Consider the following 17455-nt stretch of genomic DNA (forward strand, 5'->3'; position numbering starts at 1 on the left):
TGTAGTCTGAAAACATACTGCCCGTATGGTGTAGGTGGTACTGTTCAAAAGAATATGACAATATTAATATGAATGTTGATAATGATCAATATCTTAATTAGCCTTATGTAGACAACGTTGCATTTACTTTTATCGTTTATCATATCTTGATTTTGTCTTCACCCCTGCAGGCTGCAGACCTTCATACCTGCTGACTGTGTGTCTGAGGGCCTCTCACTCAGCCCACAGCCATGCCAGACGTAAAGGCTCCACCACCATGTGACTACGCGTCCACCTCCTCTGCTGCAGCCTCTCCTGGTGGCTGTGCCTCGCCCCTCAACCTCGTCATAGACATGGAGCCCTGCATCGCCAACCTCCCCCTGTCCCCCAACCCCCTGTCGTCCTTCTCCCAACACAGACCAAGTGTCCCTCACTATCCGGGCCTCCAGGGGCCCTCCTACCCGCTCATGGCCAGGTGTAACAGCAGCACTCTGCTCACCAACATGGGCCTGAGATACTGCTCCAGCAGGCAGGCCCCTCTGGGAGTGGGGCTGGGCTCAGGCTCCTGCAACCACACAGGAAGTAACGGCAGCCGGCCTTATAGGAGCATGGAGAACCTCAGCTGGAACACTGTGGCAGATTCCGGCCTGTGTACATTCAGTGCTGCCCCCTACAGGAGCATGGACAGCGAGTTTATTTTACGCTATACATCCACTAGCCACTGGTATGATGGGCCCCCGGATGGATCTATGGTAGGGGCCCATGGACTGGTACCCAACCCAGACAGCCTGGCATTTTACCCTAGACATGGGCTGCCCAGGAAGGACCTACCGCTCTTTCCTCAGTTGCTGTTTCCAGTTGGCCTTGACGAACTGGACGCAAGGAAGGGCCTGAGGGAGAAACTCCGGCTTCAGAGTGCAAGGTCATCAGCTGAGCCTCTGAAGCCCCTCCCACTGCGCCCTCAGGTGACCCTAGGAGCTGCAAACATTGAACGAGAGGGTGGGTATTCAGGGGGTGGTGGGGCAAAGCCACTGTGCACGATGCGCATCACCAGCCCAGAGGAGATCAAACAGGAGGTTCTGAGGCGCTTACAGCTCCGGCGGCAAAACAGCAGCCCTAACTTGGCTGTACACAGCTCCCCATCCAGCCCCAAAGTGGTAAAGACATCCTACACAACAGACAACATTGCAAGTGACACGAGTGGATCACATTCCACATCTGAGCGCCGCCGACCTCCCGTGGGACGCCTACATATCCCTACATTCGAGGAGTTTAAGAGGATGAGGCAGAAGGAGGGAGGACAGAGCCAGGAGTCCACAGCAGGTTCTGTGGTATCTGGAAAACCTGAGAGTGACCTGCAGGATGCTGGGTCATCAAACAGTAACATACTCCTTTCTGTTCAGATTGGCCCCCAGTTGGGCTCTAGTGATGAAGACAGAGAGCAGGGAAGAGACAGTGAGGAGGTGGAGGAAGACAAGGCCACCAGTGAAAGGACAGTCAGCAGTGTTGAAGGCCTGCAGACCGTCACCTCCTCAGAGGAACTTCCTTCCACTGCAGACCTCACCTCCTCCTCCACCTCTTTTACCAGCACTCACTCTCCCATCCGCACAGGACCATCTCCACGTTCACCACTGCAGGCCCTGGCGAGCTCAGCACAGGTGAAATCCCCTGCTGCAAGGGGAGATGATGGGTGCAGCAGGCGTAGGAGGAGCAGTCTGGAACCAGCTGGGTCGATTCCTTTCCCGCCCAACAGGGAGAACTGGGAACGGCCCTCCAGCTGCTGCCCAGCACTCCTTTTAGAGGGGGCGGATCTGTCCAGCTATGGAGCCAAAATCTATAAGATGAAGGATGGTCTCATTGGTTCTGCATTGGATCTCATCAAGAAGAGGTTAGTCTGGAAGGGGGCAGGGGATGAATGTGGAGTGGGGTTATTATTGACTGTATTCAGATACTTTTACGTGTAATCGAGTAGTTCTACACTGTAGTATTACTGTCTGTTTGTTGTGCAGATAATCAGAATCTCCCAATTCCAAGATCAAAGTGGAGTTGTGAACGTCTTTTGTGTTTGATGCCACCTTTGAATAAAAACCAGCCCCACATAGATAAATGAGAACAAAGGATCTTTGATTATTTCTGATTTATCTCTGCGTTTGTACTGCACTTTGTACGGCACTGTATTTATAATGAGACCTGAATATTTTACCAGTAAGCGTATTGTTTTTAAATCCAGTTAATCTTTTTTGGTGGAGAAATTAGATCACACACCATCTCAGACTTGCAGCAGCAGAGGTGTGTGTGTTTTTATCAGAGCGCAAACACACCTCTGTGTGTCTGAGCTGTATCTATGTGTGTGAGTCCATCTGTTTAAACCCACGTGTGTTGTTGTGTTATCGATTTATCTCAGTTATTGTGATAACAGCTGTCGGAGCTAACAGGGTTGGCTCTGCAGACGAGACTGAGGGCGGGAGGCTGGCATGAAGCTTGACAGACTGGAAGACTGGCATCGTCCCCACAGACTCTCTGTTTCCCTGTCTCTCCTCTGTATGTCAGTGTCAGCTGTTTGCTAAATAAATGCAGGCTTCTCTCCACTGTGGTTCATTCTGATCATTCAAGGACAAACAAGAGGAGGGTGTGTTGCAAATGACTGTGGTGCCATTTGGGTGCAGGCCTTCATGCAAAGTGAATATAAGACCCTGAACACAGAGGAGCTACTTGATAAAGTCTGTAGAAGAATAGAAATTGCACCCCCCCCTGCAGCCTTTGATAGATGGGTGATAGTCGGTATCTTTCCCTGCCTGTCAGGACTCTCCACTGACTGTCGCTCCTTTGTTTGCAGTGTTAGAAAGCATGATGGATGTTTGTGACTGGGCTGTATGAAGGCAGTAGAGAAACAACTGCCATGTTTGTGTTTGTGTATACACATCATGTGTATATTATATGTGAGTGCAGAGCTGCAGGTTTGGGCTGCACCTAAAGGTTACATATATCACACACAGCACAGATGACACAGAAGACAATTTCATTACTTTTGCCCGTATTTGATCATCAACTAAATTAATATTGGTCCTACTGTAATTATTATTATTATTCAGTCTGAGGGGAACGTCACAGTAGTGAATCTTCAAGATGAAGGTTTTATTATTTCAATCAAAACTGCAAATGTAAACCTCATGGTGGCGCCAGGGGACACAAGGTATCACCAAAGTCATTAGGACTCATTTTCTGGATTTCATGAATGCATTAAAAATATTTCTTTGCATTTCACTTGAGCAACATTTCCATCCCTACAGCCACACCTTTATCATTAATGACTAGTTTGGAATGTTTTGCATGTGATTAATTATTTCAACAATTAAATAATTGTCCCTGTTAATAACTCCTCTCACTTACACCTTCAGCAGCTCAACTTTGTTTATCCCTAGTGGATTAACTTTCTCTGTTCAAAACCCATAATGCACTCTCTAGTTATTTAAATGTATCCTGAGGTTCTGTGAATGTTTTATTACTTTAAGATTTATTAATTAAACATGACTATATTTTCTGTGATCTCTGCACTCTGGGGTATTTGAATTCCACCAATAAGTCTCTTTGTTGAAGTGAATCATGCCGTGAGACTTGCATGCGGAGGATTATACAGCACCGCTGCATTATTACAGTAATATTCATATTATTATACCTGGGAGGGTTTTTTAAGACTAGAAATAGACTGAAGCATTAAAGCAGCACCTGGGTCAATTGCATCCTGCAGCATCAGCTTTGTATCGCATGCATAGGGAAGCGTGTATCTACCATATTTAATAGTTTCCATTTATTTGTCTCTATTAGATGCTCAAAGAGAAATGTATTTAATATATTGAAGTGATTTACGCATCAGTAAAAATGACAGACAGGCTAATTTCTGTGTCAGACCATGCTGTGTTGAGTGGTGATCTATCACACACAGTGGTATCCTGATGAATTAAGCTGCAGGTTATTACTTCTCATGCATCATCCAAGGTGTGACAGCCAATACTGTGAAGGAATGGCCTTTAACAACAGTCCGACTAAGTGAAAACCAATTGCACGCCTTAGAGTTGCATCCTCAAATGCATGCATTAATTATATCAGCCATTTTTCAAAAAGTGTATTAAACATTATTTACTTGTTTGGCATGTGCCTCACAAATGACCTAATCTATTACAAGTGAACGCCCTGTTTTAGAAACTCAAAATAATATCGAAATGAGCTGCGTGGTGGACATGGAAGAAGTAACAGTAGTCTTTATGCAAATTTCATTCAATATGCAAATAACGATATATAACAGGATTATAATTGTTAATGCAGCAGTGTTTAAATATCACTTCTGCTGCAGCTGGTAATTGTGGAGCTCTTGTTACATGCGCAACTTTAGTGTACAACGTCTTTGTTGAGGCTTTATTTTTATTTATTTATTTCTTTCCATGTGTGATATTAGTAATATTATATTTCACACTCATGTCTGCTGGACTGTGAAGCGCAAAAGTGATAAAAAAAGCTCAAAAGACATATATTGTTCCTGTAGCCTCTGTTTTTTTTTAGGTATGTGCATTTTATAAGGCTCAATTAATCAATACATGGTAGTAATGTAAAAAGGGTTGTTCACAATGAGGGAATGGTTGTTCACCACAGGGAATTATTATGTTTTGTAGCACGTGAATTGTTTTGTTCAGCTTCAGTAAATTCAGAAGCAGCAGTCAGCAGTTTTCCAAAGGAAAAAAAGCTCTGATAAATAAAGTTATAAAAGAAAGTTGAATATCTAGCTGTTAAAGAACCTAGATATTTGTTTTATCCAGAGACATGGCTGCAGATGATTGATCATACTGATTTTCTGTCTGCTGGATGTGTAAATAGAGTCTGTGTTTTCTAACTCGTGGTGTTCATCTTGCTAAATATTTACTCAGTGCAGGAAAAAAGTGAGACCCGCGTGCCGGAGCCCTGCTTAGACTTATTTTAAAAATAATTTCTGGGACGTTTTTGTGCCTGTATTGGACAGCTGACAGTAGAGATATGAACAGGAAAGGGGAGCGCTGGAATGAAATGCTATAAAGGCCCACAGCAAGATGTGAGTCAAGCACACTGTGGTCCATGATTGGTGTTGTAATCCCTAGGACACCCCCACTTTCTTGGACTTCTCGTCTCTGAAGTGTGCGTCTGTGGTGCACTCTTATAAATGCATGCATAAGATGCCACAGGCGTGTGTGTGTGTGTGTCAGTACAGTGTAATTTTAGTGCAGTAGCTGATGTGTCACTGTGTGTGTCTCCGATCACATGCTGGCTTTGTGCTGCAAGACTATATCCCCAGTTATCAGACAAAGGAATGAAGCACAAAATATGATGCCTGCATGTGTTTGTGTCTGTCTGTGCCCACAGTGTCCCAGTGGTCCAGTGGTTCAGGTGTTAATGTCCACTGATGCATCGAATTAACGTCCTCCCAAGGAGGGGTTGAGAAGAGTGTCAGGAGAGAAGAGAGGCATTGATTTGGGCATTTGGGGGATAGAAGAATGAAGGAAGAGGAGGAGAGTGGGCGGAGGGGGTTAGGAGTAGACACAGCACGAAGCACAGAGACATGTGGGCTTGCAGAGGGAAGAATGAGGTGGAGTGAATGACAGGGATGCTGGAAGGAGGCGAGAGGTTGCAGGAATTCTAATTTCAACCTTTCCGTTTTCTCTTTCTTCATTTTCGTGCTCTCCCCCACTTCTGTCCTGCTCCTTCTTATCCTACCATCCTTGCACTCTGCCTCTCCTTTCCTTCCATTCTCCCCCTTGTCCTTCCCTTTCACTTCCTCTCTTCTTTCCATCCATCTCTCTCCCCTTCTGTGCATCCGTCTCTTCCTCTCGCCACCAGCTGCAGTGCAGAGATCTCGGCCGAGGCCCCCGTCAGGCTGTCAGGTGACCAGGACGGAGGCTGTGACATCACCACCCCCTCGACTGACTGTCAGCCCTCCGCCGTTGCCATGGCAACGCCGGTAACGGCCTGCAGAACGGAGGCTGGCGACGAGACGCCTGCAGGAGGAGGAGGAAGAGAGGAAGAAGGAGAATGCGTAAGGAATATTTTTGTTTTCTACCTTCTATTGTTTGTCATAAATGTGCCGCCTGTGCGTGTGTCTGTGCTCGCCGCTTTTCATTGTTGCTTTGTGATTTGTGTATTGGCTCTTAAGGATCCAACAGGGAGAAGCAAGGGGACTGCGACACACACACACACACACACACACACATCCACATCACTCACATATACTGATGCAGAGGTATTTGTTGAGACACGAACGAGCATGCAGTGCTCTATCTTCCAGCAACAGCTCGACGTCTTAGGGTGCAGTAAAAAGAGGATTAAGCCCCCTCCGAAAGCAAGCTGCTGGTAACTCAGCAATTCATTCCTTCTGTCTGGCTGCAGCTTGACACCAGCCTCATCTGCAGCTAGCATTGTGCCTCTCTCTGTGCATCTTCAGAACAGAAGAGCGGGGCTAACATGGAGTTACATCTTGTGTGCATGCTACAAGGTTGTAGGTACTTTAGAGAACAGATGTTGAGGTGAGTTGGCATCTTGCTTTTATTTTTGGCTTCGACTCCACATCGGAGCCTGCAGCTGCATTCCCAAATAAAAGCTGCTGTTCGATAATTCAGCGGAACATGAATTATTCTCCTTCATTTTATATGATTGCTGCAAGCCGTATATCATGATGTCTTCTGGTGTAGAGCGATGAAAACCTTCTTGTGCCTTTTCAGTCCTGTGTAGCTGGTAGTTGTCAGGGAATTATCAACATGTAGGGTGATAATCACTGATGTAAAGTCAATATAATCATACCAAATGTGCGTGGATTCCTTTATGGGTTGCTGCGTGTCATAGCGATGACCTTTGAACTTCCCACCGGAGGTCAATTCTCAGGGGCTTGATAGACCCGAAAAGGATTTTAAAAGCCACATGAGGAGTGTTTGTCCATGCAGAATGCTGCAGTGTGTTGAGGAATTCCTTCAACTAAAAAAAAAAAAAAAACTAAACAAAGTCAGAAGATGCTTTGAATTGTTACTCAGGGGACGTTGCTCATCTTTAATGCTGGGTGGTTTTCAGTTGTGATAAGAGCAGATTTGTGGCTGTGTGGCCTTGTTGTGTTTAAAGTCTTTGACAAGACTTGGCAGACGATTAGCGCTGCATCGCAGTATGAAATTTGGATTCTTGTCAGTTCTGCAAGCTGGGATCAGAGAGATAACTGAAATTTGTTATGTAATGAAGTCATGACTGTGAACGCCGTGACATTGTACATGATAAGTCGTCACACAGGCACAAACACGTACATACACAAGCTGTGATATGTTGTTAAGCTCATCATTCTCACCTTATCTCCTTGGAGAGTCTTGCCCTTTTTCATCTGTTGCTGTAGCAACGTGACTATTTGATTGACACACGTGTCCTACCACATGGCAGCACACCGGTCTGGGTTGCCGGCGTTCCAGCTCGGACGCAGCCTATGAGCTGGCTGAGACGGTGAGGGCGCAGCGCGAGTGTCGCCTCCGGCCCCACTACAGCGACCCCATGCCAGCCGATGCTTCCAAGCGCAAACAGCTGGAGATGAAGATCGCTGCTGCCGCCAGACTCCACAGCCATCGCCGAGACAGAGACCACAACAGAGACAGAGACAGTGGTGAGTACAACGTGTGACAGCTCTGTCAGCTTGTACTCGTCACAGTGTTTGACGTATTACAATGTGTGAAACTATAAATAATTCTGTGTGAAAATAATTAAATGTATCTAATAATTTTTAAATTTTATTTAAAAAGTCCATCTGAATCTGAACAGTTGAGCATGATTTATTAAGCCTTCAGCAAGTCCTTAATCTTTCATTGTCTGTTATTACCGCCTCCACTATCACACACAATAAATGGGAAACTTTGTTGTTTGTTTGATGGCATCACTATGATTTTATCAGACTGTAAAAAAGTCACTTCAGAACCTCAAAAGACTCAACACAACTTTTTGTGATTAGACTGATACACCAGCTACTGTGTGTAGATGCTGTACCAGGTTATGTGGCTTTTAAGATGCACATTTACCAAACAGAAAAACAACAGCAAACACCCCAAAACCTTGACATCCTCAACAAAGGTAGTAATTGACTGTTGGCCTCAAACATAAAGACGTACAGATAGATCCTAAACAGAGTGATGACCGTCCTTAGTCCTATATTTATCAGGCTTCTCAAATAGTGAATAATCGGCTGTTCTCAGAGTGGTGCTTCTTTGTTAAGAACAGTAAAAGCAATTCATCATTTCTGACTTAGACAATAATTCTTATCTCCATGTAGAAGAGCTCCAGAAGTGTCCTAACTTGTTAGGATTTTCCAGGACATAATTAATGACGCTTAGCTCATAAAGCTCATTAAAAGAAACCATGTGGACAAAAATGGAACAGATTTAGTAAAAGGATGCAATTCCTTAATCTATAAGAATACACACTATCTCCCCAGAAACTCCTCATTACAAATTTACACGTCACTGTAATTTGTAGTTTGTGGTTCTCAGTGTAAAAAGAGGACCACACACTCTTTTACCATCACCCACCAAACAGTAAACCTGCTAATACTCTGCTTATTGTGCAGTCAACAGAAGATATCAGTCAATATGGAAAATATTAATGATGACCTTGTTGCTACTTTCCAGAGGATAACAGGGATGCTATTTTGAAATAGTCAATAGTTTTTCCACCGTACTGAAAATGTTTATCATCTGTTGTTGTTTTCATGGTGATTTATTATTAACACCTGTATAATGAACCAGGTGTTTTATTGGAAAGGTGAATGAATGAAGCTTTTGAAACCTTGTTTTTACAAACGCACAACGTCACTCTGTCTGAACACAAAGACACACAAGCAAATAATGAAATAATAATAATAATGAAATAATATCCATGATGAAGTCCTGAGATGGTTAGAAATCGAATTACTAAAGAAAGATCTATAAGGTCTGTAAAAGTTTTGACATAGGCTGTAAAATGGCTGCTATTAATGCAATATATGTGTGTATATGTGCATGTATGGCTATATTTGTGAGAATCAGTTTGAGTGTTGTACTGGGTTTTAGTTTTAAGGCTAGACCAGAGTTTAGATGAGGCTCACCTTAGAGTAGGGAAAGACTCCTCAGCATCATGGCACTAGTGAAACTGACCATCTCACCGTCTTCTATCCAGCTCCTGCAGCAATTCGTGGTCGCTCTGAGCCCCCTGGAGAGGAGCGTCAGGCCGGTCTGGGTGTGACTCGGTCTGGGCAGCATCGCTGGAGCACCATCAGCAGTCTGAGTGCTGACAGTGGTGTGGTGGGTCTCAGTGATGAGAGGGAGGAAGAGGACAGCGAGCCTCGCCAATATCGCAGGAGCCGGGGAGCCGAGGTTGAACGGGTAGATAGTGGCATCGGTCCGGGACTGTCCCGCACCTGGAAAAGACCATCGGCCTCCCTCAGAGCCTGGGAGGCCCAGAGACCCTGTCCAGACTGTGGACTGAGGGACGGCGCCTCCAAAGAGCGAGGAGAGCGCATGTGTGAACGTTGCTCCAAGCTGCGCACCGAGCGCAAAGAAGCCATCCTGGAGTTTCTGAATACAGAGTCCAGCTATGGCGAGGACCTACGGATCATCAAGGAGGAATTTTACTGCCCCATGCAGAGCGCCGGGCTGCTGACAGCTGAGCAGCTCACCGTTGTGTTTAGTAACGTTCAGGAGCTGATAGACGTTAACGACCGCTTCACTGAACACCTGCAGGACAGCATTGACCAGGCCTTTGACCAGGTGACCCTCTCTCTCTCTCTTTCACCTCTTACCTTTCTCTTTCAGTTTCAAACATGGTGCATGGTGACGTGGCAATTTTCATCTTCAAATCAAGATACCAACACTATCTTCTTAGAGAAGGTTAAAACTCTAAGTGAAAATATCAGTCACTTTCCAATCATTGCAAAGTGGCAAGGTCAGACCCAAATGTGCACATATTCTGCATTGACATATGTTTGGTGGCTGAATGAATAATACGTTTACACTAAATAATAATCATAATCTACAACAATGATTTGCTGAGACACATGGTGCAATGGTGCAACACTGACCGTGTGGTTTGATCTCAGGGTGATGAGGATCTGCTAACAGTGTACATAGGAGAGATCTTTCTGGAGTTCGTCAACATGTTGCCAGCCTTCCAGACCTACTGCCTGCAGCAGTCCACCTCTGTCAACATGCTCAATACGCTGGAGAAGGAGAAAGAACTGCTCAGGTACACACAAAGTACAAGGATTCTTCTTCAAGTTGGTCTGTGTGATGGGAGAGTTACTCTGGGAGCTTTCTGTAGTTCCTGCCACGTCTGTTCTGTGTAATTCTTAATGAAAAAGACAGCGGGGTTATCATTTATTCAGGAGAAGACCTATTTTAAGAGTCGAGCTACAATGAATCATATTTTTAGACAGACCCACAGCTCACCCATGAGTCAGGCTGTCCTGTGATTCCCATTAATCAACTTTTAAAGAGTTCTCAGAGGACACGCACACAGGCTGCAAGAAACTTTTTACTCATTTTAATCTTCTCTGATTTTTCTTTGCAGAATCTTTCTGGATGTTTCCCAGAATGACAACACAGCACTGCGTCGAATGAACTTGCGCTCCTTCCTCATGGCGCCCCTCCAGCGGGTGACTAAATACCCACTTCTACTGAGTCGCATAATCAAGGTCACTCCTGAATGTCACCCCGACTATGCGCGTCTCCGTGAGGCCAAGAGTCGGGTGGAATCCCACCTGGAGCACATCAACATGAAGACCAAGCAGGAAGGAAATGGCGTCACCTGGTCTTTGCGCTCGTTCCGCCGAGATAGCCGCAAGAACCGGGAGGTCATCAACATCGAGATGAGAGAGGTCTCGATGAAGACAGTGGGCTGGGCAAGAGAAAACACACGCTTCGTCATGGAAGGACCACTCCAGCTGTCCCAGCCAGCAGATGGTCAATGGGTGAAGAAGGGCAGCAAGGCCCTCAAGTTCCAAAATGTCCAGAGTCTCTTGATGGTGAGGACACAGCGGGCGAGTGAAGTCCCAGGACAGGGTACGGGTACTGATGTGGGGGCGCGGGGGGATCAGGGGGAGGAAATTGGTGAGAGCATTCGAGATGGAGTGCTGGTTCTAATCAAGGACAAGAGCAGTGGGAAGTTCACAGTGCTGAGAGAGCCCATACGTCTGGGAAACTGTGTGGTGTCGACAGAGCCGGACTGCGAGGACACATTCGAGGTGCTCGATATCCGACGGGAGTCTTTTGTTTTCCGTGCCTCGGACAAATCTCGCACCCAGCAGTGGTTCCATCAGATAAGGAGATATGCTCGAGACTTGGGCACCTGGAGGAAAAGACGCAATGCTCTGCCCAACATCATGATCAACACGAACCAGGGCCGCTCCTGAGAATAGACATTCCTCACCTTTGTTACACTGTAAATAACTTGAATCCTTCAACTGCAAAAATCAACTGACAAGAAGCATTTATGAGTGACACTACTGTTAGAGCAGATTTCAGTAAGAAAAAATTAAACGTTCTCAAAGCCTCGTAAAAGGTAAGAGAAGGATATAGCACTTTCTCCTTAAAAAGCTATAAGTGCGCCGTTCTGTCATGAAATAATGTATGAAGATTTAATTTTAAGTCTTTACACACAAAAAAATCTGATTCTTGGACAACCAAAAAAAATTGGGCTGTGTTTTGCTTTTCAGCCTTGATTGTAAAGACTGTTTGCTCTTAGGGAAAGAGAGCTGTGTTTTCAGTAAATAGGGTATGTCTGTGGAAAAGCATGACTGAATGACCGACTGCAAAAAGAAAAAAATGCTGTATTTTTTTTGTACGAGTGGGGTTGAAAACTTTTTGATATGAGGTAGGGTAGAGGTGGAGATGTGGTCGAGAACACTGTGCAGTGGCTTCTGTTTGTCACTGCCCTCTCCTATCTGTGTGCTGCCCTCTACTTTACATTGGCGGTAAAGCAACTTTCACTGCCAGAGATGCAGTTGAGCAGAGCCTCTCTAAAAGGCCGAACAGACCTCCTGTGTCACTGTGTTTAAATGAGAACTCACCTAACAGCAATAATCTCTGCCAGTTTCAAAACACGTAGCTACTTTATATGCATTGCATTTCCCAAGATTTCCTTTGGTTGTTTTCAGTACACACCGTGTTTCTGAGTTTCACGTGGCAGATTCAATTTCTCATATCCGATAGCTTGTTGTGCATCAATACAGCTTCTCATCATCAACTCACACTAAGGAAGTGTCATTGGAATTATGACAACTTGCCAAAGAGGTAAAGTCAAACACACCCTCACAGTGTGCTTAGTTTTTCCAAACTTGACTTTGGGATCTTGAGCTGTTGCACAGACCGTTTGTTTGGTTTACTGAATGCCTGAAAATAGTATTAGCAGAGCCTGAGAGCAGTGTCCGATCCGTCCCTTTGTCCCACCAACAGTCCAACACAGAAAAGGAAAAGCAATTACTTTGAATAATCATTTAAAATGTTGACTTTGAGTTACTCAACTGTTTTACAATCACAGCTCCAAACATAAGAGTTTGATATTTATGACTGTTTTTATATAATCCCACGGCCTTGAAAGTTAAATTAAAAAAACACTGTATTTTTAAATTGTCATAACAAACAAGCTCTCTCTCACTTTCAGTGGTGACAATGTTATTTGATGAGCTCTCCCAACCATCTCATCACGACATGCTTTTAAGTGTTTTATGTGACCTAGCAATGAGCTGTTGTGCCTTGGTACTTGATTACTCTTAAGCTAAAAACTGAGCTGTCACAGTAGCATTTATCTCTGAGCTAGACTGCCCTCCGTCGGCACTAACTGAAATCAACTTGAAGGCAATATAATTATTCCACTGACAGTCCCTGGCTGCTGATGCTATTTAATCACCCGATCTTCATTATCTCCGTGTGTTTTTACTATCCTTAGTGTATTTTATTTATGAAGGCTTTATTTTGTTAATGCACTTTATCTCATTTGATCACTTCATGTAAGAAGGAACCTCGTCGACCATAACTGACTCCAGCAGGTCGAGACAATTTTGCGGATTCTTTCATCAAACCAAAACCACTGTTTTAAGACCGATGCTGTTTTATGTTTGCTATGAAGTAGCACTGAAAGAGGTAGCAATTCACTGATTTGGAGGGCAGGGCTGCTCCACGCAAATAGTCCTGTACTGTCAGAGGATGTTGTTTCAGATAAACCCTTTCAAAATGTAAAAAAAAAAAAAAGAAGCCTGCTGAGTTGCATACCATTTCCTTTCTTTCCATTTGAAAGACCTGATGTATTATTTCCCTATTGTAATATATTGTGAATTATATTAAAAGATTTTAAAGATAACCTAGCTTGTAGTTATTTTCTGTGCAGTGTGCTCATTTGGATTCTGACGACAGATCAAAATGTGGGATGTAGAAATATATTTACAGTGATTTCAAGCATCTTTAGGACAACTGATGCAAAGACAGGAGGACACACGTTACAGGATGCAAGGGAGTGAAAGTGGATTATTTCTATAAAACACAATACAGCTCTAACACAGTTTAGAAGCCAACAGAAGCACAGACAAACCTTCAACAGATTTCCATAAGTGGAAAAAAACTAAACAAAAATCAAGTGAAACTGAACATATCACATGCATGTATATGACATTCAGGCTATTTTATACTCGCTTGTTGATTTCCAGGGAGAAACTTTATCCAACAACCAAAACATAAAAACGGCTCAAGAGACATATTCATTGGCACTGTTCTGCAAGGGTTCCTTGCCACTGGGAAAATATTACAAATAACACAGGGTAGCTTTATCTCACATCAAGTGCATCTTTGATTTCTTTGGCTCCACCGCTCCCGGGGCCTCAGATATAAAAATTAGATTTGTGCAGATTAGGTGCTGTAGATCAAAGGTTTTAGGAAAATCTAGTAAGAACACTGTAAAATGTAGTGATGTACTGTCTTTCGGGTCCCAGATTTACTTATTTATCGTTGCATACAACATGGCTCCTGGATATCTGTTTGGATGCATCCTTTTTTTTTTTTTTTTTTTTAAAGAATAATTCTGATTTCTAAGTACTGCCACCAGGCCTTTTTTTTTTTTTACCAATAAACACAAAACATGAACTCAGCGTGACATGAACATCAATGTACTATCATTAGATAAAAAATAAAAAAAAAAACTGCTGACTTTTGCAAACTAGAAGAAAATTGTTGAAAAACCAACCTAGTAAAACAGTAACGGATGAATCAGATGACAGTGAGAACACCAGCAATGAACCGAAGCTTCAATCTGAAGCCTCTGAATGAGGATGTTAAACTGCCAACGTCTCTGCCACCTTTCTGACAGACGGTCATTCATCTAAAGCCTTTCTCATGCATGCATTTGCACAAACACACTCTCATATGCACACTCTCACACACACACACACACTCACACTCTCACACACACACACACACACACACACACACACACACACACACACACACACACACACACACACACACACACACACACACACACACACACACACACACACACACACACACACACACAGTCTGTCCTAGGCTGCTGGGGCCTCAAGCAGATCCCTGGGTCTTGCCTTCCAGGTGGGGTAAGGTCTCTGATCTGCAGCAGCCATAGAGAGGTCCAAGCCAGGGTTAGCTGCCCGCCCTCTTCCATCTCCCACAGCCAATCACCATCTCCAAGCTCTACTTGTCTGCACCTGACTCTGACTCTTTTGCCAGGCCGCGAATGGACAGGTCATACACCACCTCCTCGATCTTCTTCACATCATACTTGAGACCATCATAGCGCTTCCGCAGTGGGTCGTTCTTCAGGTTAAGCAGACGAAAGCCCGAGTCCAGCTCGTTGATGAAGTTGGAGATCCGTAGTGGCCGGTTGTAGTCCCCCGCTGTGACACTGTTTACCGCCAACCGTGACTGAAGGAAGAAGGAACAGCACAGATTAAATATAAGGTTACTCAACATAGACGACGATTAAAAGGTTCTGGATATTTAAATATGTTTAACTGCTCAAAACTATCCGTCTCCTACTTTGCAATGATGTACAGTCTTATGTTACACGTCTGGAAGTTATACATCTGCACATTACACCTCTTTAATTTGCTTACGATCCTTCAGTATAATCAAAAAACAAATTATAACCTTAATAAAGATGAATAAACAGCAGACTCACCAGTTCACTAGCCATGATGAGCACACCTGCCAGGTAATCTTCTACATCCAGGTGAAAGCCCTTCTCTCGCACCACCTCAACTGCAGGGCGAAAAGAGTAGAGGGAAACAAAAAGTAAGGGCGTATCCCTCACTGATAGTACGGCAACACATGAACTGGTACCTACTGCCGAGTATCTGAGCCACCTCCTCCCGAGTCACAAGACTTTCACTCTCCAGGTAAACAACAAAGGCTGCTAAGAAAGCCAAGCGCTGCAGAACAAACCGCCAGTGTTCATGGAACCTAAAGTAAAAGCAAACAGATGAGAAAAAGGGAGGTACAAATTATTTTACCAGGGCATTCAATGGACTATCAATTCTGTTTTCTAGTGAATAAAGAGTGCATACTTAAAAACATACAGTCATGAAAGAACAAATCATTTAATAAATTTCTAAACAGTCTCTTTAGAGAGTTCTGAGCCATGATTATTGAAAGTAGTTTGATTAGGGGGGACTTGTGGTTAGTGTCTGATGATAACTTAATATAAAAGGCTCCACTCCAGCCATTCGGCCAATAGTTTAAATCAGAGTCACTGCTTCCTAAAAAGACGAAACTATTGTATTAAGAATTCAAACTTAAAAAAATTAGAAGCTGATGAATGGTTTGACAAAGTAGGTGTAAGAGGTAAGAGTTACTTTACTTTGAGAGCTAAGCACACAAAGCCATTATTTGTGTATTTTTACAGATTACCCCTCCAGTAAGATCTCAAGGGTTGTATTAAATCATTGCAGCAGCTGCAAACTGCAACTATTGCAAAATGTAGCTCATACCTGTAATACTGCTCCACAGGAAACTTAGTTTTAAGGTCGGCAATTTGTGTCCTAACTGTGCAGAACAACTCCCGTGCTTTTGCACATTTACTGGGAACTAAAGAGACAAAGGAAAAGATGGAGTCAGAACTGAAAGAGACAACACTACGAAGTATAAGACAGTCTGAGTCAAATACTCACTTTCTTTGAATCCAGATGGTTGGTGGACGCTCTGAAGAACTGTCAGCATTTCTCTGGCAGTCTGCTCCAAGATCTGGACCACCTTACGAATGTCCTGCAAAAAAGTATTATGCTCATCGTTACTTAATTGGATATTTGACTACACAGAATTATGTATGTGCAGAATTTTGCTCATTCAACTGCTGAAGGAGTCGAGTTTAAGGCAGGTACGTACATAATGTGCGGGGGGGGGAAGATTTTCTCCAGATTGTGATACTGTGTCTAACTTTCAATAAAAATTTGATTTGAAGACATACATGTTGTAGGATTTATTATGTCCTGCAGTTAAACTTTTAAAATGAACAGCAGTGGTATGTTGGTGCATTACAAAGATGTTATTTAAATAAAATCAAATACAAAAGTGAACTTTTATATAGGAAAACATATCAGAGACAAATCATTGCAAAGTAATTTTTTACAGTTATTAAGACCTGTCTGAGAATCTTTACAGATGGTGTTTGTGTAACGATGGGACCAATTAAAGTGAGGACTAATTAACAGTGAGTAATTAAGCTACACGAGTAGTCAAATTTACAAGACAGCGTTAAATAAGCAAAATTTTATATGAAGTTTGGTTTACCTCAACGAGACAGACTAATTACTACTTTAGTGAAGTGACACTACTTAACAACCTAAACACAATGGCAGTAAACAGCTAGTTAACGTTACACCAGTGTGGCTGCTCGATAATAATCAGGACTTCAGTCATTTCTTTAGTATTTCTATTAAAAATGTTTGCCCAGTTTTCGGTTCTGATTAGCAGCTAGCTAACTAGCTAACCTGCCTCTGGGAGCCAGTAATTGTCTGGACATTAATAATCTCCCTCTTACCTCCCTAACGTCCTGGTCGGCGCTGAGAAATCCCTGGATATAAGTGAACATCTCGGTGACAGACATTTCTAATCGGAGTCAAACTGTCCGGACGATGATGAAGCGTCTGCAGCTAATTCATAAAAACATCAACGTGCACGAGAAGCGTTGGTCCCTTCCAGGCGCGTAGAGATGACGTCATCGCTCTAGCGTCACATGGTCGCTAAATGAATTATTATTAATAATAATAATAATAATAATAATAATAATAAAACACTTTTAATGGACTTTTAACAATAAAACTTTCTTATTGGTACAAAAATGACGCCATACAGGTATTAAGGACACAGATGAACAGTAACCTGGTAATGTTTGAATCATACAAATATAATATCCTCAATATAATTTAAACAAAACAATA

The 17455-nt window shown here is 43.3% G+C and overlaps 2 protein-coding genes across 2 annotated transcripts in view; one reads left to right on the forward strand and one right to left on the reverse strand.

The window, feature by feature from the left end:
* The window catches only part of si:dkey-91i10.2 (uncharacterized protein LOC555224 homolog), a 39604-nt gene extending 26195 nt beyond the window's left edge, over positions 1-13409 (forward strand). Inside the window, exons 4-9 of the mRNA XM_026377232.1 lie at positions 171-1867; positions 5842-6037; positions 7417-7633; positions 9175-9764; positions 10094-10239; positions 10564-13409. Coding sequence (XP_026233017.1) covers positions 231-1867; positions 5842-6037; positions 7417-7633; positions 9175-9764; positions 10094-10239; positions 10564-11404 — 3627 coding nt within the window. The 5' untranslated portion in view covers positions 171-230 and the 3' untranslated portion in view covers positions 11405-13409. The remainder of the gene's footprint in view (positions 1-170; positions 1868-5841; positions 6038-7416; positions 7634-9174; positions 9765-10093; positions 10240-10563) is intronic.
* A 3-nt stretch (positions 13410-13412) lies between these two features.
* On the reverse strand, positions 13413-17220 carry tsn (translin). Its single transcript, XM_026377233.1, has 6 exons — positions 17056-17220; positions 16187-16280; positions 16007-16103; positions 15364-15479; positions 15199-15278; positions 13413-14942 (listed from the first exon to the last, which is right to left on the reverse strand). The coding sequence occupies exons 1-6, from the start codon at positions 17119-17121 to the stop codon at positions 14712-14714; spliced, it is 684 nt and encodes a 227-aa protein (XP_026233018.1). The 5' UTR covers positions 17122-17220; the 3' UTR covers positions 13413-14711.
* Positions 17221-17455: the final 235 nt, after the last annotated feature.

The sequence above is a fragment of the Anabas testudineus genome, chromosome 21 (genome assembly GCF_900324465.2).
Source record: "Anabas testudineus chromosome 21, fAnaTes1.2, whole genome shotgun sequence".
Lineage (NCBI taxonomy): Eukaryota > Metazoa > Chordata > Actinopteri > Anabantiformes > Anabantidae > Anabas > Anabas testudineus.